Source organism: Cydia amplana, chromosome 13 (assembly GCF_948474715.1).
Source record: "Cydia amplana chromosome 13, ilCydAmpl1.1, whole genome shotgun sequence".
Taxonomy (NCBI): domain Eukaryota; kingdom Metazoa; phylum Arthropoda; class Insecta; order Lepidoptera; family Tortricidae; genus Cydia; species Cydia amplana.
In genome coordinates this window covers 11,782,285-11,803,523 of record NC_086081.1, presented here as the reverse complement: position 1 = coordinate 11,803,523, position 21,239 = coordinate 11,782,285, and the positions used below count along the sequence as shown (strand labels likewise).

The following is a 21,239-nucleotide window of genomic DNA, read 5'->3' as shown; positions in this document are numbered from 1 at the left end:
AAATGTGTCCTACCCTTTCTTTACTAATTTGTAGTTCCTCCGCTATCTGCCAGATTTTAATTCTTCTGTCAGCCAGAACACATTTCTCCACTTTTTCAACATTTTCGTCAGTGACCACCGTGACAGGCCGCCCATGGCGGGGGTCATCTTCACAGCTCTCTCGTCCTTGTTGAAATAAACGAGCCCATTTTTTTATCATAGTGTTCGAAGGGCTTAAATGATGGAGAGTATCCGTCATATCATCAAAAATCTCTTTAGGCGATTTTCCTTTTTTTACAAGATACTTAATAACCGCGCGGTGTTCAAATTTGTCAAAATTTCCGCATTCAACAGACATTGTTAAGTATATCCGCGCACAGAACGAAAAACGAATATTTTTTTTTAAATGGCGGCAATATTTAAACTGCCAAAGAGGCGGGGGAAAAAGTAGCATAGTTTTTTTTTTATTTTTCTTTTTTTTCTAGCTTAGGCCGCGAATATTTCAGCCGCCCGCCCCTCGTAGAATATTGACGAGGTATAGGTATGTCGTGTAGGTATTTATAAACGACGCTTAATATTATGGAACTGTAAACAATTTGATTAATCAATTAAACCAAAACGAATCAGCATTATTACATTATTATTTTTCTAGCCACGTACCATTTATATATTAAGTTAAAGGAAATGTTTGGGAACAGAATTCGATACCGAAGTTTTGGTAGGGAAAGAACACAGACTCAAATCCTCTGTTACAAAGGTGGTTTGTAAGTTGTCAAGCCCCTGGCTCGCATTACAGTGAAATGGATTCATTTGCGTCACACACTCAATTGCATTAGAGAGGCCATTCAATCGTTGCGTAAGCAATTCCGTTGTAAATACAAGATTAAAACTAAGTCTTTAGGTTGGGGGGGCGGGGGGGGGTCACTTAACTCTGCAGCTTAATGTATCTGTCCTAGCTAAAAGTGTGTGAGCGCAAAGCGCTGATAATCACATTTTGCCCTTGCCCTTGTACAAAACGGAGTAGACATTAACAGGCTTTCCCCTCTGTCGAAAATAGGCGGCCAACGGTCATACACAATGTATTGACTGACGTTTATCTGACATGGCTATTTTTACGTTACGCATACATTTGACGTTCCCCTCATCCGGCAGACTGTTTTGTACAGAAAATTAGAGACAAGGCGTCTCCGTTTGATTATATCCTCTAAGGATGTATTCGTAATCGTTCGTTTTATCTCTGCTCGTAATTTCGTAAAACTTAATTTAATGCGAAATAAGCGTGTTTTTACTTTTAGCTACATATTTGCCGTAGTATTTGTTATTTGATTTGAAACTTGTACACACAATTTGTAGTTTTCCAATAACAGACAAATTACATTTTGAACTGATCCATTATAGGTTTGACGCAAGTACTGGGTAGCTATAAACATGTACGCGATCAATCTGATTCGACTAGCATTCATAAAAGGGTGATCGGGTCATGTGGTAACCTAGATTTGCGTACGTACCTACCTACCACAAATCGCTATTAAGACGACCGGTGTGCTTGCCAATTCATATTTTAAGTGATTGCTAAGTACTAACCGCGACTAGCGCCGTGGCATCCAATGAATACTAGATTCAATATTCTTGACAATTGTCTCTGGCTATTACAACAAATCCTACATTTATGGGTTGACCAAGTAACCATGGTACAGCGAATTGTCATTGTCAGAAGTCAATTATCAAGTATGTGGAATAGATATACGCGGTCATAAACGTGGACGCATGTGACGCTGCGTGCGGAGTAGTGCCTACCTATAGGTATATTTACGAGCGTTCAAATGATACGTGATGAGTGAGAGCTTTTCTAGCGTTCTCAAATTTAACGCCCGGTAATGATTGCTGCTCTTTAGCATTTTTTAGTTCAGAGAGTGAGAATGTTTTATAATGTGTAGTGGGACGTAATAAATGACATACTAAACGGTTGTATATTTTTTTCAGGCAAGGACGGCTCAAAGGTGACGACTGTGGTGGCGACGCCGGGGCAAGGCCCCGACCGGCCGCAGGAAGTGAGCTATGCCGACATGAAGCTCATCGGTAACGGCAGCTTCGGCGTCGTCTACCAGGCCAAACTATGTGACACCGGCGAGCTCATTGCCATCAAAAAAGTGCTCCAGGACAAAAGGTTTAAGGTAATGGACATTCACGTGTTACTTGGCTTGACCTGTACCCTACTAAGGAATGACAAACGATGGAAAATACAGATTATATTTTGGACCTGTCTATTACCAAATCGTGGGTAAGGAGATTTTGACATCTAATCACAAATAAATGACGCATGGTAGTAGCCAACAAACAGACAAAACAGTCCATGGGTTGCAGTAGTTTTTAGGAGAGGCGTATCTCTATCATTAGGCAACATTTAAGTCTGGCCAATTTTACAGCACCAAAGTATATTAGGTACACGAATGGATTCATTGTACTGGTAATATTTCTTAGGTCAACATTAATAACTATAACTACTCGCAACCAAACATTACTTTAGCAATTATAAGTCCATTCTTTTATATTATGACCTAAAAACAAAATACTTTCATTGGTTTTACGGGGCAGAATAACAGCAATAAAAAAGTTCCTCGACCCACATATTGCCACGTCTGTCTCGACCTGTGGCGTGGCTAATTGCACTGGCCGGGCTATTGCCGGCGCCTGTTCGTGAAATTGTTTAGTTACGCGACGTAACATTATAAGCCTTGCACGATCATTCGGTCAATAGTTGGTAGATTGAATGTTGGTATTGGTATACAACCCTATGTAAACTTGTAACCTTTTAGTTGTATCGCCAGTTGAAGTTCCGAAACTGACAAATTACTAAAAGACACGACCAACATAAAGTTTGTTCGCTAGAATTTGTTCCCGAAAATACCGCCAATAGGTTGATCATAACTCGTCTTAATCAACTTCCAGCCATAATATATGATAGCATAATAACAATACATAAATAGCTATGATCGGATGGACGCAGTAAAATGTATAGATAGCGGAAAAGGAACCTAATTTTGCAGAATTCAAGCACATGATCCAAACGTAAAAAGTTTTCCTGCAAAAGATTTTTTGTTTCGATAAACATAAATGTATCATTGTTGTGATCAGTTAACTGTTCGCCTTGAACCGTTTTTTATACCTGCGGTAGTCGCCTTGTGTATTTTTTCCTATTGTGATAGGCATTATTATTTAAACTACTTCTTTATAGCATAAGTTGAACACTATTGAATAGATAATGTACGTAAATTGTATAGATGAAATGGTATTTTATTATTTACAGAATCGAGAACTTCAAATTATGCGACGGCTGGAGCACTGTAATATTGTCAAATTGAAATACTTCTTTTACTCTAGTGGAGAAAAGGTGAGTGATCATTTTTTGTAGATAATAGTTATAGTTGAAATATTTACTATGTGATAATTACGAATGATATTAACATTATGTGTACAATATAATGAGTGAGAGATATAAGAGTTATAGTAAAAAATGCAAACTTCTTTAAGTAACTCTTTTATTTCTGCTATAAGATTTTGACTATTTAGGGGTTCCGTATCTAGAAAGCAAAATATCTATTATAGCTTAGGATCATAATTATATTGTATAAGACTAGTTTAGCGATAAGTTCAGAACCAACAGTAACAAATGCTTATGTACTTTCATCAACTCGTAACCTTGAATGTCTGTAAATCAAGTAAAAGTTATGTATGTTAAACCTAGTTTGTATGCAGTCATACATATTTATAAAGCAAACAAGTATGTAGAGTAATTTCAATAATATCACAATTGAATCAGTCTGTGAACATATTTTCCCGACAGCCACGCAACCGCGTCCAGGCTAAACTCTATGTATGTATTCTGTATGCTGTAATATAGGCAACTAGCATGATCGAGGATATGCACGGATATGATGATCGCCTTTTTGTCGTTTATCGCTGCGGTTAAAACGTCCGTCACCTTCCGAATGAAACGACAAAGGTTTACTCACAGTGATAACTGATATTAACGCGACTTTATAGACCCGACAACGATCGATGGTACGGAACCCTCGGTGCGCGTGGCACTAGATCTACTGTACTTTAAAATGGCCGGTTTCTAAGCTTGTGTTATTTGTGTGTTTTATTTGGGGGAAGGCGGCAGTGCCCGCAGCAGTCAGTACGTTGTTAAGCGCAATGCAGTCTATTGAAGTCACAGTATGTCTCTAAACCAATCAGATTGTTGCGCTAGTGTGCTAACGCACAATTAGCTCCAGACTCTTGGCAATGGTTATCGAGAAATAAACACGTATTCTAATTAAGTACTAATCTCTACACTGTGATCTGGGGAGGTACTGCGCAGATTTAACTACCTATCGATCACAATTTAGTAGTTATTTTTAGTACGTAATTTATAATTCACAAGTTCAGTCCCTGTTAACTGTTTTGTTGTATAAGACATTAGGTCCGTGCTGTAATACCACTTGGAAAATGTAAGTTTATCGGACAGATACTCGTACTTAACATTATCATCAACACTTTAAACATTATCAATCAAAATGTGTAAAGCCTTGATGTGCTAAAATTTATTTTACTTATGCCCCTACCAAATTGAAATACGTTGCCAAAATTTGCAAGGTACCTCTCAACCACGGTGTATTCCCGATTTCTAGTACAATAGTAAAACATTGCTCGGTAACCAAGCACGCCAGTCAATTTTTACGCAGACAAGAACCCGCCATAAACCATTTTCAAACAGCTTTACATTTGGATCGGATGAAGCTACACGGATCTACATAATATCATTTCATGACCGACAATTCATTTGGACTATAATATCAATCATCTTTCCCGTGCTTGCTTGTTTTTTTGTTCCTGTGACTGCTTTGAAAGTCATCGCCATTTTAAATACTGAATACCTACATAGTAGCACAAAGTAAACTATCATTATTTATCTCGGTAAAAGCTAGAGCCAAAAACCTTTGGAAGAAATCCAAATCTTTGTCCTCTCAAGGATGCGTTTCTCACGATGTCCTAAATATGTATACCTATATTTGTTCAAATGAATCATGTAAGACAAAGAAGTCCACCTAGAATGCTATTCACTAATCATACGGTCACGCGACTAACAATAACGGTTGTTTTATTATCTTTTTGTGATTTTGTATGAGTTTTCATGCGCCTAACATTATTTCTCTATCCGTGAATTGGTAATATGTATCTAAAACGACTCTGGCTAACTAAAACTGAACTCCCTATACCCTGACTTAAGGTTGGATTCGTTCTATTTTGAACCCGAAACCTAATTGGTAAAACTAATTGGTATATTTTTTTTATATGACTATAATTATAGTCATATAAAAAAATATACCAATTAGTTTTACCTTTTTATTAATTTTACAATCTTCGATCACATGAAACGATTAGTTACATTCTTCGTGTTTGATATGTTATTAATATGGGTTCAACCATAATTATGGACAATACCTGTGATAGTATGTAGTAGTTTTTTTTTGTAATCGATTTGTAAATCAGAGTATAGATTACGCTGTTACACTGTACGTCATATATTGATCAATGGAGTTATCGCGTTGCTGGTTCAACTTTTGTTAGCTAGACTCAAACAATATATGTTGGTAAAATTAAAATGGTCGAGGCTAAAAACAGATCTTAAAAGTATGTACATTACATAGAATGATAAAGCTTAGAAACTAGGTGTTGGCAATTGTTGTGAAACCAATTTTACCATATCGTCTTGATTATCTTTGATATCACAGAAAGATATGGAGGTAGCCGTTCGGGCTCCACTTTTTAACAGGTCGTCTTTTTATAAATGTTTCTAGGCTTTAACATTCATGGTACATTAGTTATTTAAGGGTTTGAAAGACACCTTTTAACATTGGTTTTGCGTTTGCAGAAGGACGAAGTGTACCTGAACCTGGTGCTGGAGTATATCCCCGAAACTGTTTATAAAGTGGCACGTCATTACTCCAAAGATGAACAAACCATACCCATTAGTTTTATAAAGGTAAGCCCTTAAAACATTACAAAAAGATGGAAAAGAAGTCTGAAGAGACTGTCGTATAAGTTAGAATAGACGCATATCACTAGAGCGGTATAATGCGCGTTATTTACTCTAAAAAGCCTTTAGGATAGAACCCAGTATTGTACTGTGTGAACTTCCTTCCAATTTACGATAAAATATGAATCGTTGACCAATTACGAAACCTTTTAAATAGGTAATTTATTTATAGACTGCAAACCCTGCAGCGGTATTTTTAGGTAGATCGATACGTTTACTGGACTGCGCGACACCTATGAGGGTGTGAAATCTTTATACTTTATACTAGGTACCATATGAAATGTTATTTTGTTTTAAAAATTATATTCATAGTCTAAAACTCTTTGAACTTCGTAAGACTTTTTTTGCAAATTAGGTCAAGAATCTAGATGTGTTCTTATTTGGCTTGTTGAGTTTATGACAGAATTTAAATAAATATATATAGTCTTATTAATATTAGTCTAGTTATGTGGCATTGGAAATGGATATCTTTGTAATGAAGTGCTAATTAGTGCTTAAAATTAAGAGTGCCAATACAGCAGTCTTCATGAAAATTTCAAATTGTGGATTCTTTTATCGAATAAATTCTCATTATCGTTTCGTCGAGTTTACTAAACGCAAAAAAGGAATAGGACTTTGATAAAAAGTAGTTTGTGTTACAAGGGATCAAAATGATATATTTCCGTCACATTGAATCCTGAATGAAACGATGGATTCTAAAGTAGAATCCTGAGCGTAATGAGGGATTCAAGTGTTAACGCCCAAGACGAAATAATTTTGATACCGTATGACACATACTGCTTTTCACATCAACTATGAGGAAAATAAAAAAATCTTAGTGTTGACACAATCTGATGCAGATTATTTAAGCTAAAAATAATGTGCAGAAAAATGTAAAAATAGTGTGCTTGTACAAAAAAGTGTTACTTTGATCCCTCCTAGCAGGGAGGAAAAGTGCCACTTTGATCCCTCCTAGCAGGGAAGAAAAAGCTCTTTTCAGAATAGGTGGTGTGAAAAACAGTTTTGCAGATCCGACAAGTATCTTTTTTTAACCCTTTTTAAGGTTGTAGTTTTGCTTTCTATATAAATTCTATTTATAATCAGTTGATGCTTAGGGAGTAGAGAAAAAATACTCTTTAACATCGATAATTCTTGACGTCATAACGTCATACGGCTTCGCTTGACGTTCAAGGGATTAACCTACGTTGGTTTTTCGTCGAAAATGTCAGTTTCATGCCAACACACCATTTCTATATTTTCCAGCTCTACATGTACCAGTTGTTCAGAAGTCTGGCGTACATCCACTCGCTGGGCATCTGCCACCGGGACATCAAGCCACAAAACTTACTCCTGGACCCCAAGACGGGGGTCCTCAAGCTGTGCGACTTCGGCTCCGCGAAGCACCTCGTGCGCGGCGAGCCTAACGTCTCATATATCTGCTCGCGTTACTACCGCGCGCCGGAACTTATTTTCGGCGCTATAGATTATACCACTAAAATCGGTGAGTAATTAAGATTTGGTAACTTTCTTTATGGAGATTTTCGGCTCTGTTAGGCCGTGAACTTGGCTCAAAAAGAGCGTCCTCTAGCTATGTAACGTTGACACAACCAAACCGCCATGTCTAAAATACAAAATTAACTAATTGTACCTACTCCAAGAACCCTTCATCGTGTGTTCTCGTGTGTATAATTAGTACCAAGAACACGTACAATACGTAATTGCGTATATATGTATATTACCAAATACCAAAGTAACCTTCAGGTTTGCAAGGAGGTTTGTAAGCTTTCAATTCAATACAGTGCCCATTAAAAAAAGTCAAAAGTGAACTTGACACTGTTAAACTCTTAGAAAACTTAGATATTATTTCAAAATATAATACTTACGTATACGAACACCATCAGTGGCCAGTTAATTGCAATGTTTGGACCTTATTACAACGAGATTAGGTTCATCAATGGTCAGATTAGTGTGTTACTTTTAATACACACTACAGGAACAAAGAGCGATTATCGCAGCTCAAGTGCTGCGGTCGTAGAAGTACGTTGGGATACAGGGGTGTCATGTGTCGTATATTATGGCTTGGGCAATATAAGTATGTAGTTGACAAAATTCTTGTAACGTGACTTCATTCGTTTTTCGAGGGTGTTTTATTTATTCAAGAGTACTTATGAGTCTGATCGCTAAAAGCTTTATTATTCCTGTTCGTACAATTTCCTACACTTTTGGCGGCCAAACCCATAATGTAACTCAGTATAATTTACAGAATATGGCTGATATTATGACAAATTATTCAAAATAGTATGTACAAATTTACTACGTAATAAAAACAAATAGGTTTTTGCTCTATATTAAGATAAAAGTATAATTGTGTTATTATAACTTTTAACCTTTTAATCGCTATTCGCTTACAATGTCGTAAAAAAAACGTCGTCCGCGTGTAAGTTACAAATTAATAATGATTAAGTTAAGAACTGATGAAGTGCAACAATACAAGAAGATAAACTTAAACTGTCCACGTATACTTAGGTACAGGTCTGACTCTCGCCAAAATATCTGGTTATTGATTAATCCACTGTTTTAATTTATTTTACGTCCATTCAACTCTACTATAGGAATACTATTTGAAGTGGGTGTAATTATATAATATCCGCTGTCAGATGTCATGAACTTTCTTTATAAGTCGATAAAAGCAGGTTCGGGTAGAATATATTGTTACAAAAGTCTCAATGACAAAGGTCTTTGAAAAAATAAAAAACAGTATTTTATGGGTATCGTATTAGGGCGTTTTCTAAAATAAATATCGAAAACCTGATTCTTTCAAATCTGGACGTTCTTGGGCTCATTCTACTCAGAATCGACAGCATTCTCCATCCCGCCATTAAAAAAAGATGTCCCAAAATGTCCATTCCATTACGTCACGTTTTATTACTTATGAGAAAAATTTTCACTTGTATGGACGTGACGTAGTGGAATGTACAATTATCATACAAATTTTTGGGACATTTTTTTTATCATCAGGATTGAATATGCTAGTGATTCTGAGTTGAAAGAACCCAAAAACACCAGGATCCGTGAGAATCGGGTTTTCAATATTTATTTTAGAAAGCCCATTTAATTAATGATCTATTTGTCTGTGTGTCATTCCAGATGTGTGGAGCGCGGGTTGCGTAGTGGCAGAGCTGTTGCTCGGCCAACCCATCTTCCCTGGGGACTCCGGTGTAGACCAACTCGTGGAAATCATCAAGGTACCTAACTGACAGCTGTTCGAACTATTTAGGTACTCGCAAGAAACGTCCGTGTAGATAAAGATGCGTTTGGATAAAAAATAATGATATCTAATTTATCGATTGTCACTGATATTTTTTTCCGAAACACTCGTCATCGCTATTGCTACAGGCTAATTGACTTTGTAATGGCCGTCGTATTAAGAAAAAAAAACTCCTATTTAGCGCCACATGAAAAATATAAATGCTACGTAGAAAGAGAACCCTCTTCATATAAGATGAAGCAACTCTATCAGATCATAATAAAGTGTTAGCGAATAATTTCCCGCTTTCTACGTACTACTTTATTTTTTTATTGTACCTTAATATTTACTTTATTTTTTCCAGGTCTTAGGCACTCCCACGCGGGAACAGATCAGAGAAATGAACCCAAACTACACAGAATTCAAATTCCCTCAGATCAAGAGTCATCCATGGGCGAAGGTGAGTTTTCTTATACAAAATACTTTATAAATATAAGGTTTAAGTAATAGTATCAAACTACATTTACCTATAGCACAGCGAGACTGTAAAGTTTAATTACATGTTTTATGTGTAGATTAGTTAGACTCATTAATTTATAATGGATTGACGTAAGTAGATGCACGATCTTGACACAATGTCCGGGCGTCTTGTTGGCTATTTGGTTAGAAGGCGGGCACACTGTGATAAAAAAATCTTATTTTTAAATTGATAATTTTTGCGTGTTGGGTCTGTATAGGGGAGAAATGGCGTGAAGGTATTGAGAGAGTCATTTGTATCATTTCGACAGGTTCAGAGTAAAATGTTTGTAGGTGATAGGAAATCAGTGTTGTCACTTAAAAATAAAAGCTGGTTCCAGAAGTATTAAAATGCAAAAGGCTTTTTCAAAAGCTGGCTCTTCATGCTTCACTGCGCGTAGATTAAAACATAGATGGACAGTACTTTGAATTAAGAGTTGTTATTTGGTGTTAAGTGAATTCTGCAGTAAATAAATTAAACACGAAGACTCTAAAAATACGCCATCCAATAGATGTTAAATGGTTCAAATGGTAATATCAGTCGCGTAACTTGCATAACCTATTCGCCGTCTTTTACACATGAACAAATAGTCTACAAAACGTACGGACACCGTATTGTAGTGAGAGTTAGTATATTATATTTATGTATATGATATTGCGCCGTCATTGCAGTATATGTTGGAGCGAATGACCATGCCCAAGAATCTCACTGACCACCAGCGCCTTCGAGTAAGACACTGCTCGTTGCTAAGTGCCCTCATTCTATACATATACATTACTAAAGCGCCTTGGCAATGATTCGTCATCTTTTTAAAACAGAAAACCGTGCTCAAACGCATTTCACTGTAGTTATAATGTAGATATGGAGGTTTTTAATTCGTTTACCATCGACAAGCCCCGATGTGACGTTATCTAAGAAAAGGGACCTTATTGTCGATGGCGCTTACGCCATTCATAATTCTTTATTGCAACCATGGTACAGTATAGATGTCAAGTATAATATATGTACAATGTCTCACATGGACCCTGTAAGGGCACAGCATAGCTTACTTATAACAATATTATTATATTGACATATTATTAATTTGTTTCTATTGTATGTAACAAAATTATATTGTATGTATTACCATTATTAACGATGCTCCGATATAAATACAATGCCGCCTGATGCTGTGCGGCGTAAGCCATAATAATGTAAGAAATAAGGTCCCTTTCCCTTTTCATAGATAATGCCCCATTTATTCAATGAAATTAACTATAGAAACTGAGTTAAGTACAAAGTACACTTGAACAACTTGATTCTTGAAGGATTTTTTAAATCGTGACATCTTCTGTATTCGTCACTCGTTCTTTTCGTGTGAGATAAAAACGAAAGAGACGACAGAGACTAACGAAGACCGTGACTAAAAACGAAAAAAAACCGGCCAAGTGCGAGTCGGACTCGCGCACGGAGGGTTCCACACCATGAACAAAAAAAGCGGCCAAGTTCGTGTCGGACTCGCCCATGGAGGGTTCCGTATTTAGGCGATTTATGACGTATTAAAAAAAACTACTTGCTAGATCTCGTTCAAACCAATTTTCGGTGGAAGTTTACATGGTAATGTACATCATATATTTTTTTTAGTTTTATCATTCTCTTATTTTAGAAGTTACAGGGGGGGGGACACACATTTTACCACTTTGGAAGTGTCTCTCGCGCAAACTATTCAGTTTAGAAAAAAATGATATTAGAAACCTCAATATCATTTTTGAAGACCTATCCATAGATACCCCACACGTATGGGTTTGATGAAAAAAAAAATTGAGTTTCAGTTCGAAGTATGGGGAACCCCAAAAATTATTTGTTTTTTTTCTATTTTTGTGTGAAAAATCTTAATGCGGTTCACAGAATACATCTACTTACCAAGTTTCAACAGTATAGTTCTTATAGTTTCGGAGAAAAGCGGCTGTGACATACGGACGGACAGACAGACGGACAGACAGACAGACAGACATGACGAATCTATAAGGGTTCCGTTTTTTGCCATTTGGCTACGGAACCCTAAAAATAGAGCAAAACAAGCAAAAAAACGGTCACCCATCCAAGTACTGACCCCGCCCGACGTTGCTTGACTTCGGTCAAAAATCACGTTTGTTGTATGGGAGCCCCACTTAAATCTTTATTTTATTCTGTTTTTAGTATTTGTTGTTATAGCGGCAACAGAAATACATCATCTGTGAAAATTTTAACTGTCTAGCTATCACGGTTCGTGAGATACAGCCTGGTGACAGACGGACGGACGGACGGACAGTGAAGTCTTAGTAATAGGGTCCCGTTTTTACCCTTTGGGTACGGAACCCTAATAAGACTTTATTAGAAGGGCAAGTTACAGACTTTCACTAAAAAAGATAATGCCAAAAAGCGAAGAAAAAGATAAATAACAAGTGACGAATACAGAATGAAAATACAAAATAAAGGAAAAACGAATCAGACTTGCCAACTAGATGGTTAACATTTTAAAAACAGATTTCGTTTCATTTAATTAGTATGTTGTCATTAATATTCAGCCTTTTAAATAACAGTTAATAGTTATGATTAATAAGGGAACGTTGCCAATACGCTTAATTAATACACATTTGAAATTGCCATTTTATTGAAGTTTCCTTACCTACAGCATTATCATTGTATGCAAATGAAGGCATTTAGTGTCGGTTGCTACATGGCCTTTGGCATGAACTGGAGACCTACTAGATAGTCATTTTAATGTTTTGAAGCTGTCTACTGAAATGGGGATGGCAATGCTGATTCAATTAATCAAAATTATCCAGGCTTGTACATATTATCCAGGGCTATACGGGTATTTTTTTTCAGAGACTAATCAGTGTCACTGAATTATTATTATTTTATTTATTTAATACCACAAGAACGGTTACAGTATACCAATTACACCAATACCAATTACACTTGCTACTATACAATTATATCAATAGAATTATAGTTTATCAACCACATCAAAACATCATTAATAATTATACAAATATGAAGTATGAAATTTCTCAAACAATAAAATGTATTTACCGGACGTTTTAACAGTGACTGACGGTTTGGTGCAACCGACTCTAACACTACAAACTACAACTCTCGTTGTCTATAGTGAAAGTGCTAAAAGTAAAAAAAAAAACTTAGTTTCTAAACGGACAGTAAATGCTATGAAGTTCGTTTTAATCTTCTTGGAAAAATATCCATGCTACGGGTAGAATGTCGTTTAAATAATACTTAGGTGATATTTCACTGTTTCCAAACAGAAACTGCAAACCGTATGATTTTTTTATGCAAGAACATTAGTCAGTGACATTTATAAGTATCGATTGTAAGTAATTACACAATAGCTGGCTCGCCCAGTAAGTCTACTACGTTATTAATAATGTGTGGACAATTATCCAAGTCTTACTGTATAGTCAGCGTCAAAAGTAAATAATCGTTTTCAACTGGCAACAGTTATAATTACAAAATTAACTTAAAGAGGAATAAATGAATTATAGTTACTTAAAGAGTGACTAGTAATATATGATAAAAAAAATCATTGTCAAGAGGCAAAAAAATTAGTTCCAGTGAAATTCCGCAACATGGCGCGTGATATATATTCCTGGTCAGGCTTTAACATCTAGTAGTTCCTATATGTCATAGTACTCATAGTATTTTGTTGACGTTGACTGTACACTAGTGCAACGTGCTTATGGCGTGTCACGCTATAAGCACGGCACATTCCTGTCGTCTTTTAGTAGTGTAAATAGTCTGCAGTTGCGTTGCCATCCCTATGAAATGTTTGTTGGTGTTCAGTGTGCCGTTACGCTGAGTGTAATATTGTAAATTATTGGTTTTCTTTCTTATTATAACCATACGTTGCGAGAATGGGTGCGATTTGCGGGTACAGATGTAGTGCATAATTATTTTCCATCGTATTTTCTTGGAAACATTTCCGTGAAAATACGATTAAAGTAATAATGCACTACATTTCTATATCATTGAGTGTAAGGAGTGTTTTTTATTTTTATTTAGCCCTTATTGCACAATACACAAAAGTACAAATGGCAGACTTAATGCCTTAAGGCATACCACTAAATCACCTAATAATAATATAGAATACCAAGTACTGGTAACTAGATGTTTTTGCGCACTGTACACTGTACTCGATGATATGCGCGCAATTCGCTTCATTTTTGTGACGTATGATTATTACTTAATACATAAAATGCAATTTCATCATTAGCTCCTATCATATCTAAAATGGTTTCGCAAGGTCATTTCATCAAATTCAAATTAGCTAACCGACAATTAACGTTAGTCTTCCTATCTTTTCTCATTTTGTGACTGCTAACAATGTTTTAAAGAGTGGTTTTATTAAACAAGATTTGAACCGTGATTAAATTCAATTAAAAAATCATTATAACATGATTTTAATATAATGAACCTTGATGTTTATTATCTAGTCATTACGTTTGTTGGTAATGTGCTAAGTGCGTGGTGAGGGCACTGCAATCGACGATAACAAATCAAAATTAGCTCTAGCTCCTATTTATTATTTGTGGTCTAGATATTATTCATGATCATTCTGAATATTACAAGGTTCATGTTGTAAGGACGAAAATGAAATAAGATAATCTTTTAAGCGTTCGCATGTAGGTATTGGAATTTAAAATTAAGTCTCGATTTAATATAGAAGCGACTTATAACTTATTAGTTTTTGCGATAGGTAAAGTCCAATGTGTAAATCGAAAAATTAAATTTTATTCTTCGATTTTTGTAATTTTGTACATAATATATAGGTTTTTATTATGTTATATAAATAGGGAGTATTAGATAAACTATGCTTCTAATAGAATTAGTTTCGCTCTTATTTATCGCGTCCGGCTTTTATGGATTATGGGATTTGTTATCGGAAGTCCGGCATCGGTTTCTTATTGCTCTAAAAGTCTAAATGATACGTACCTACTATCGAACATTATGTATTTATGATTCGACCCCAATGTGGAACCTTTTCACATTTACTATGTTATTGGCATTAAATAGATTTAAGAGGTAAACTTTATATGACACTTACTGTGAAAACGTTTTATGGTTGGTCACAAAAAGACCTAGGTCGATTGTACGTTAAAATTAAGTATAAATACATTGTGATTGAGGCGAGCTCCTTAATTTTAGGTTACCCCTCAATGTTCTATTTAAATTGCTTTGGAGGCACAAAGGGTAATCGATCGAACGGCAGCATTTTACAACTGTTAATATTATCTGAGATGGGTCTGGGTCTCCTCATGCGGTCGGGGTCGCCAGCCGACTCGAATGTAGGGATGCCAGACACTATGCAAACATCGCGCAAATAGTCGAGCTCATACTTGACTCGATGATAACGAAAAAACGTTTCGATCAAAATCGTTTTCGCCGGCCCGAGGGTCGAGCGAGTTCGGAGCGCTCGTAATTTTGTGGTGTATTCGCAAACGGAACGATCGTGGGTTTGACTCGTGCGTATAATGAAATGAAATGAAATCGTTTATTTCAGGCAACTAGTGGCCCATACATAAATACCTTAAAACTAGCATACATATTATAAAAATATAACTAGACACTAAAAAACACATTATGATTGCGATGCATTACGCAACCCCGCAGTGTCAGGGAACCGGCCGCGGAACCGCCGAAACTTGACACCCTTCGGCCAAAACTCCTCCTTGGTGAAGGTCGCTAGATGTTCAGTCGGAACGGTCACCACAAACGAATTAAAATTCGCATTGTGTCGAGATTCCAACTTCGCGACCCTCAGGACGAATCCGGTTTTTGCTTTCACATAATAAATAAAATAAAATAAAAAAGCCTTTTATTTCTCGCGAATATAAAATATACAGTCACATAACATAGTATTAATTATCACATAAAGACATGCTTCGTAGAAAGTCACAGTACATTTCTATAGGTCCCTATTCTATCATGCATTTTTTATTTATAATTACTCATTAAGTTTAATACATTTAACTAAATTGAATATTTTCATGTCATTTCATACTAGAATAATAAAAAATATAAAAATATAAGATAATACAGTCATCAAAATGCAGATAGTAATTTAAATGTCAATAGTCAATGGTAATATAATCGAACGAGCGAGCGAAGCGAAGTGAAGTTCTTACATTCAACTTGGAACATCGGCTGGCTAGGGGCACGTCCCGGCATTTCGATGTTTTTAAGCTGAACTATCAGAGGATAGTTTGATACACAATAACTTAAGTAAATTTGTTCTAATTTAAATGAAATTGGGTGAACGTAAAGTTGAGGGCATTATATTTTAGTCATTAAGTTTTGAGCAGGCTCGATCAAGAGGTTATTGAGCTAGAAGAGCTTAAAATGCTAAAAAGCGATTTGTGAGGGGTCTTGCTATTCTGGTCATTTTAATTGCAAGAAAGTATGGTCGAGTTTGGTATTAAATGAAAGTGCTCGACTGAATTTGACATTTGACAAGAAAGATTACGGCTTACCACAGATACAGTTTATTTTAATCTCTATGGTGACTTAAATTTATCAAGTAAGGGCTCCACAGATCTTGCAATAAATCGCACGCGGTTGTCGATCCTTTGACGACTGCATTCAATTGATCTTTTTGGCGAACCGCGAGTTCTCAGTTCGGGGCGAACTACTAGTATAATAATAAAGTGAAGCAATGCTTTCACATAGTTTACATAATATCGCAGGTGTTCCGGGCGTGCACGCCGCCGGACGCCATCTCGCTGGTGTCGCGGCTGCTGGAGTACACGCCGGGCGCGCGGCTGTCGCCGCTGCAGGCGTGCGCGCACAGCTTCTTCGACGAGCTGCGCGAGCCGGCCGCGCGCCTGCCCAACGGCCGCGCGCTGCCGCCGCTCTTCAACTTCACCGAGTACGAGCTCAACATCCAGCCGAGCCTCAACGACTTCCTCAAGCCGCGCGCCTCGCCGCCGCAGGCCGACGCGGCCTCCGCCAGCCACCAGGCCGCCGGCGTGTTAGACCAGGACCCGCCCGGTTAGTACAGCCATAGAGAAAAAAATACATAGAGTGCTCACTCCATACATCAGACTATTAATTTCAGTGTCTACATCTAGCATCGAGTAGCGGAACTATCAGTACTGCTACTTGACAATAGATGTAGCACCGACCGGAAAGTCTTATCTCAACAGCATAAGACTTTCCGGTCGGTGGCTACATCTATTGTCAAGTAGCAGTACTGATAGTTCCGCTACTCGATGCTAGATGCTAATAGTCTTTTTGGTACTAAAACTGATGTATGGAGTGAGCACTCTATGTATTTTTTTCTCTATGGTACAGCCTGCTTAATGTCACCAAGGGGCCCATTTAGACGGTGCGAGAACTCGCATGCGAGTTTCATTACATTGCGTCATTTAATCGGTCGGCTGAATTGATGTTGTACCCTCAATGGTCCGCAATGTTACTAAAATCGCATGCGAGGTCGCGCGCCATCTAAATGAGCCCTAAGGCTTATAACGCCGTGTGATACATTTCTTGCGGTGTCAGAACCGCATGCTTTATAATGCCCTTGCAAGACTGAAACCGCAAGAAATTAATCGCAGGGCGTTCTAAGACGTTAGTCTTAGCCCGAACGCCCGAAGCGCATATTCAGTGAAACTCGGTAACCCGAGTTTCACTGAACTGACCGACCACCATACTTTTGTTTTGACCGATGTTGGCTTTAGCATCGAGCAAAAGTCGAGCATCAAAAATACACCCGTATGTTATCCTAACCGAGCCTTATGGCCCGAATTCACTCTCATGATATTGTTATTACATAACCTGCCCATTCTCATCCCAGTATTGTTGGCGAGATATGAGCGCACCTCTACTGTATAACCATGTCTCCTGCAAATAAATTCATTCATTCATTCGTGTTACCGGTGTTGAGAGCGTTTTATATAAAGTCGAATATTGAAAATATTTCAAAGACGGCCTTCACACTTACGCAGCAATCGCATATGTACATGGATACACATCATCATCAATATGATAACTGCGTTGTTACGCCAGAAAAATTCACCGCCATGACAAAAGCACCTGGAAGCGAGACGATAGATTTTCTGGGAGCATTATTTTATATTTAAGTCATCCTTTATATAGTAAGCGTATGACGAAACGTACGTTTTCTCAAAAATGGACGGCAAAGTCGACGTTGCCGGTTAAAAAATAGGTCGCGAAGTGCGTAGTTTGTGGTCATTCAAAAAATTAAAAAGTTAAAAACATTGCAGTCTCGATTTCGGAACTGCAATGTTGCATACAAATTCCATTATTTAACGAGTTCCAAACTTTTTAAAACTTTAAATGGCCATATCAAATGAAGGCATAGGTCCCTTAAACAACCAAACAGATGATCAGCACTTATTATTATAAAGCCTGTAACAGCCTATCGCACCGCACCGCGACCTTGGAGCGTCGCACTCATAAGTGAGAGCGAGAAACGGATATCTCTTTCTCGCTCTCACTTATGGGTGCGACGCTCCAAGGTCGCGGTGCGGTGCGATAGTCTGTTAAAGGCTTAATGTTGGTACGGCGACTATTTAGGTGTCTCAAATAGGTTGGCGTATTTTCAGCAGAAAAATACACTTCTTTTTTTTTAAAGGCGGCAAGCAAATCTTTTTAATGGTTTTACTTTTTTGTGTGAAAATTAGAACGTTGCTTCTGTAAAATATTTCTATTTCTTGCACCATTTTTGAGAAAAGCACTATATATGACTCGGCTGGAAGGCTTCTTGCTGGCTTCGGATTCAATTAAACGGACTCCCAAGGTCGTCCGTTTAAAACGAATCCTCAGCCAGCAAGTAGCTACTTCCGATCCTCGACAATAATGTACTATTGTATTGCAGGCGAGAACGCGGCAGCGAGCGGGCCGAGCGGCGGGTCGCCGGGCGCGTCGTAGACGCTCGGGCGCCGCCGCGAGTACAGCGAGGTCGGCCCGCTATCGTTGGCCGCGAGCCGAGCTAACCTCTCCGATACGGATTTTAGATTGAGAGTCATTCGTATGCTAACTAGAGATCAGGGATGTTGCGGATGCCGATTTTTTGACATCCGCGGATGCGGATGCGGATGCGGATTTTTAAAGGCTCACATCCGCGGATGCTGATGTCAAAATAATATCATAAAAAACGTCAAATATTATATTTTAGTAATTTTTATTTAAAAAAAACCGGCCAAGTGTGAGTCGGACTCGCGTTCCAAGGGTTCCGTACATTAAGTCCCACTCACGCTTGACTGCTCATTTCTAATAGGTTTTTTGGTTGATGACTAAATTACCTAGCAGTCTAGCACTTACGCCGATGCTAAGACGTTCCGCTGTACCGACCTGTTCCACATCCGCATCCGCATTAAATCCGCATCGATTTTATGCGGATGCGGATGCGGATGTTGAAAATAATGCGGAAGTTCCGCGGTTGCGGATGCGGATGCGGATATTTATTCGCAACATCCCTGCTAGAGATAGTCCTTTTCGTTGGCCGTCGGGGATAAATTTTATGCATAATAGGTGTTTTCGGCGAGTTATCGTGTGATACTGTAGTGTGATTGTCGATAAAGCTTGAGCTGTCGTAGTCGGTGAGAAGGGTAAATCCGCTGTAGATTCTAAACCGTCGCGATGTGATTACTTTGTACTTTTGTAAGCTCAAATTGTCTCTTTGTGTACATACCTTAAATGTTGAGTTGGAGAGTATTTACCGGGTAAACGACGGACGATCACCTTGAGCGGTCGTTTCGTTTCTTGCACCGCCGGTCTGACAGCGACACTTTATTTCGAGCGTAACCTTGCTTGGCCGTGTAATCAGTAGGGCAGACATATTCTGTAGTGCATTAGTGTATTTATTGTTGGAACGTATCACTAACTCATAAAACTTACGAAGCGTATGCCTAGTGTTATTTCAACGATGAAACTTAGCAAATGGTACATTTTTCGCATTCATAGGGAGCATACTTGTAAATTTTTATAACTAGCGTAAACTGATCTCTCGAGATAATTTATAATGTTTAATTATAACTCGGAATATTGTATTTGTATAAACAATTCAGAGAATATAATTTTTTTAGATTTACTACATTATAGATTTTTTTCGGGCAACTTCTATATGTAATAACCTTTTTTTTATTGCGGTGTACCTTATTAAGTCTTATCCAAAGCTGGATAAATGTAATCTATTTGATAGCACTGTCGATGTCCTAATGTAACGACATAGTTTTTTCGATAATATGGTATTCTATATTCAATTAATGATATTTCTATTATATAAAAAAATTGTCATTGAAAACACTATGGTTATTAGTAGTCATTTATGAAACGGTGTATAAATAAAGCTATTTTCATTGTCATAGTTTTTAAGTACGTATGCGAACTAATTTCGTTTTGCACTTCAATTGGGCATAAAAACAAATTAGGCAAAGGTAGTAAACCTTTAACGTAGACTATCGGAATTTTTATTCGTGGAATACGTAGTCTCAGCGCGCGACCATCGGCTTAGTCGCGAAAGCGCGCCGACTTACGAATAGAGGTATTTGGAACTTATGCAAGGTAGGTTAAAAATTATAGCATTCTTCATCGGAATACTTTCCCTATACTAAGATATTGCTTCGCGAGAAAGGTCGTCTCATTAATTTTCCATTTTCTTTAAATATGGATATGTCAGTTTACGATATAATTGTTGTATTTGTGTATTCGGGCGATGTGATAGGTAGCTCGGACACCTAAACAGCCTGCGTAATGTTAAACCCTATCCGTTAGTAGCACGGTCACGATTCACGTCCTAATAATGATTACAGTTGGTCGAATGTTTTAAAAGCTGGACAAGTGGATATTCGTCGCAATTTCGACGTTATAAAATAAATAGTCAAAACATTGTGAGAGTAACGTATGGTTTACATTTACTTAAACATAGGTACGCAATGATTTTATCTTTTACATGTAATGAAATGTATGTGCTAGATTTTTTTTCTTTTTAGCATGCACTGCCTAGTACTTCCGAAATCCTCGTTTTACCTTTGAACCCTGAAACGCAATGACTTTTAATTAGCTTGTAAAATTATTGTATCTTAAGGGATGTATCATCGCCATTCGGTGAGCGCGCGGCGCATCGATTTGAAATCACACCTAGTGGAGCTTAGTTGTCGTCAATAAGGCTATTGATTTGCTGACACCTTTATATGTCTTGTAAATATATTATAATTATCTTTGTGGTATGACTCTGAGTGCCGTTTATCGGTTATCGGGTGGGCGTAAGCTAGGAGGTGGAAGCCGGCGCCTGGTACTGGTCGCAGCGGCCCGGTACCGGGCGTCTGCCGCCCGGTACCGGGTGTCGGCGGCCCGGTACCGGGTGCAGGCGGCCCGGTACCGGGCGCCCGCAGCCTGCGACTGCCGGCACCGCTGCGGGCTCGGGGAAGTAGTTTAGA

General features: G+C 37.8%; 1 protein-coding gene across 5 annotated transcripts in view; it reads left to right on the top strand.

The window, feature by feature from the left end:
- LOC134653567 (glycogen synthase kinase-3 beta) overlaps positions 1–18,729 on the top strand; it is a 75,661-nt gene extending 56,932 nt beyond the window's left edge. For 4 of the 5 annotated variants that reach the window (XM_063508951.1, XM_063508952.1, XM_063508953.1 and 1 more), the window contains 9 exons: positions 1,963–2,153; positions 3,287–3,370; positions 4,138–4,197; positions 5,897–6,007; positions 7,304–7,541; positions 9,188–9,285; positions 9,652–9,747; positions 16,524–16,827; positions 18,677–18,729. In XM_063508951.1, the coding sequence (XP_063365021.1) occupies positions 1,963–2,153; positions 3,287–3,370; positions 4,138–4,197; positions 5,897–6,007; positions 7,304–7,541; positions 9,188–9,285; positions 9,652–9,747; positions 16,524–16,827; positions 18,677–18,729 (1,235 nt within the window). Of the gene's footprint in view, positions 1–1,962; positions 2,154–3,286; positions 3,371–4,137; positions 4,198–5,896; positions 6,008–7,303; positions 7,542–9,187; positions 9,286–9,651; positions 9,748–10,475; positions 10,613–16,523; positions 16,828–18,676 lie in introns of those variants that run through there. The other variant, XM_063508955.1, reaches the window with a different exon arrangement.
- Positions 18,730–21,239: the final 2,510 nt, after the last annotated feature.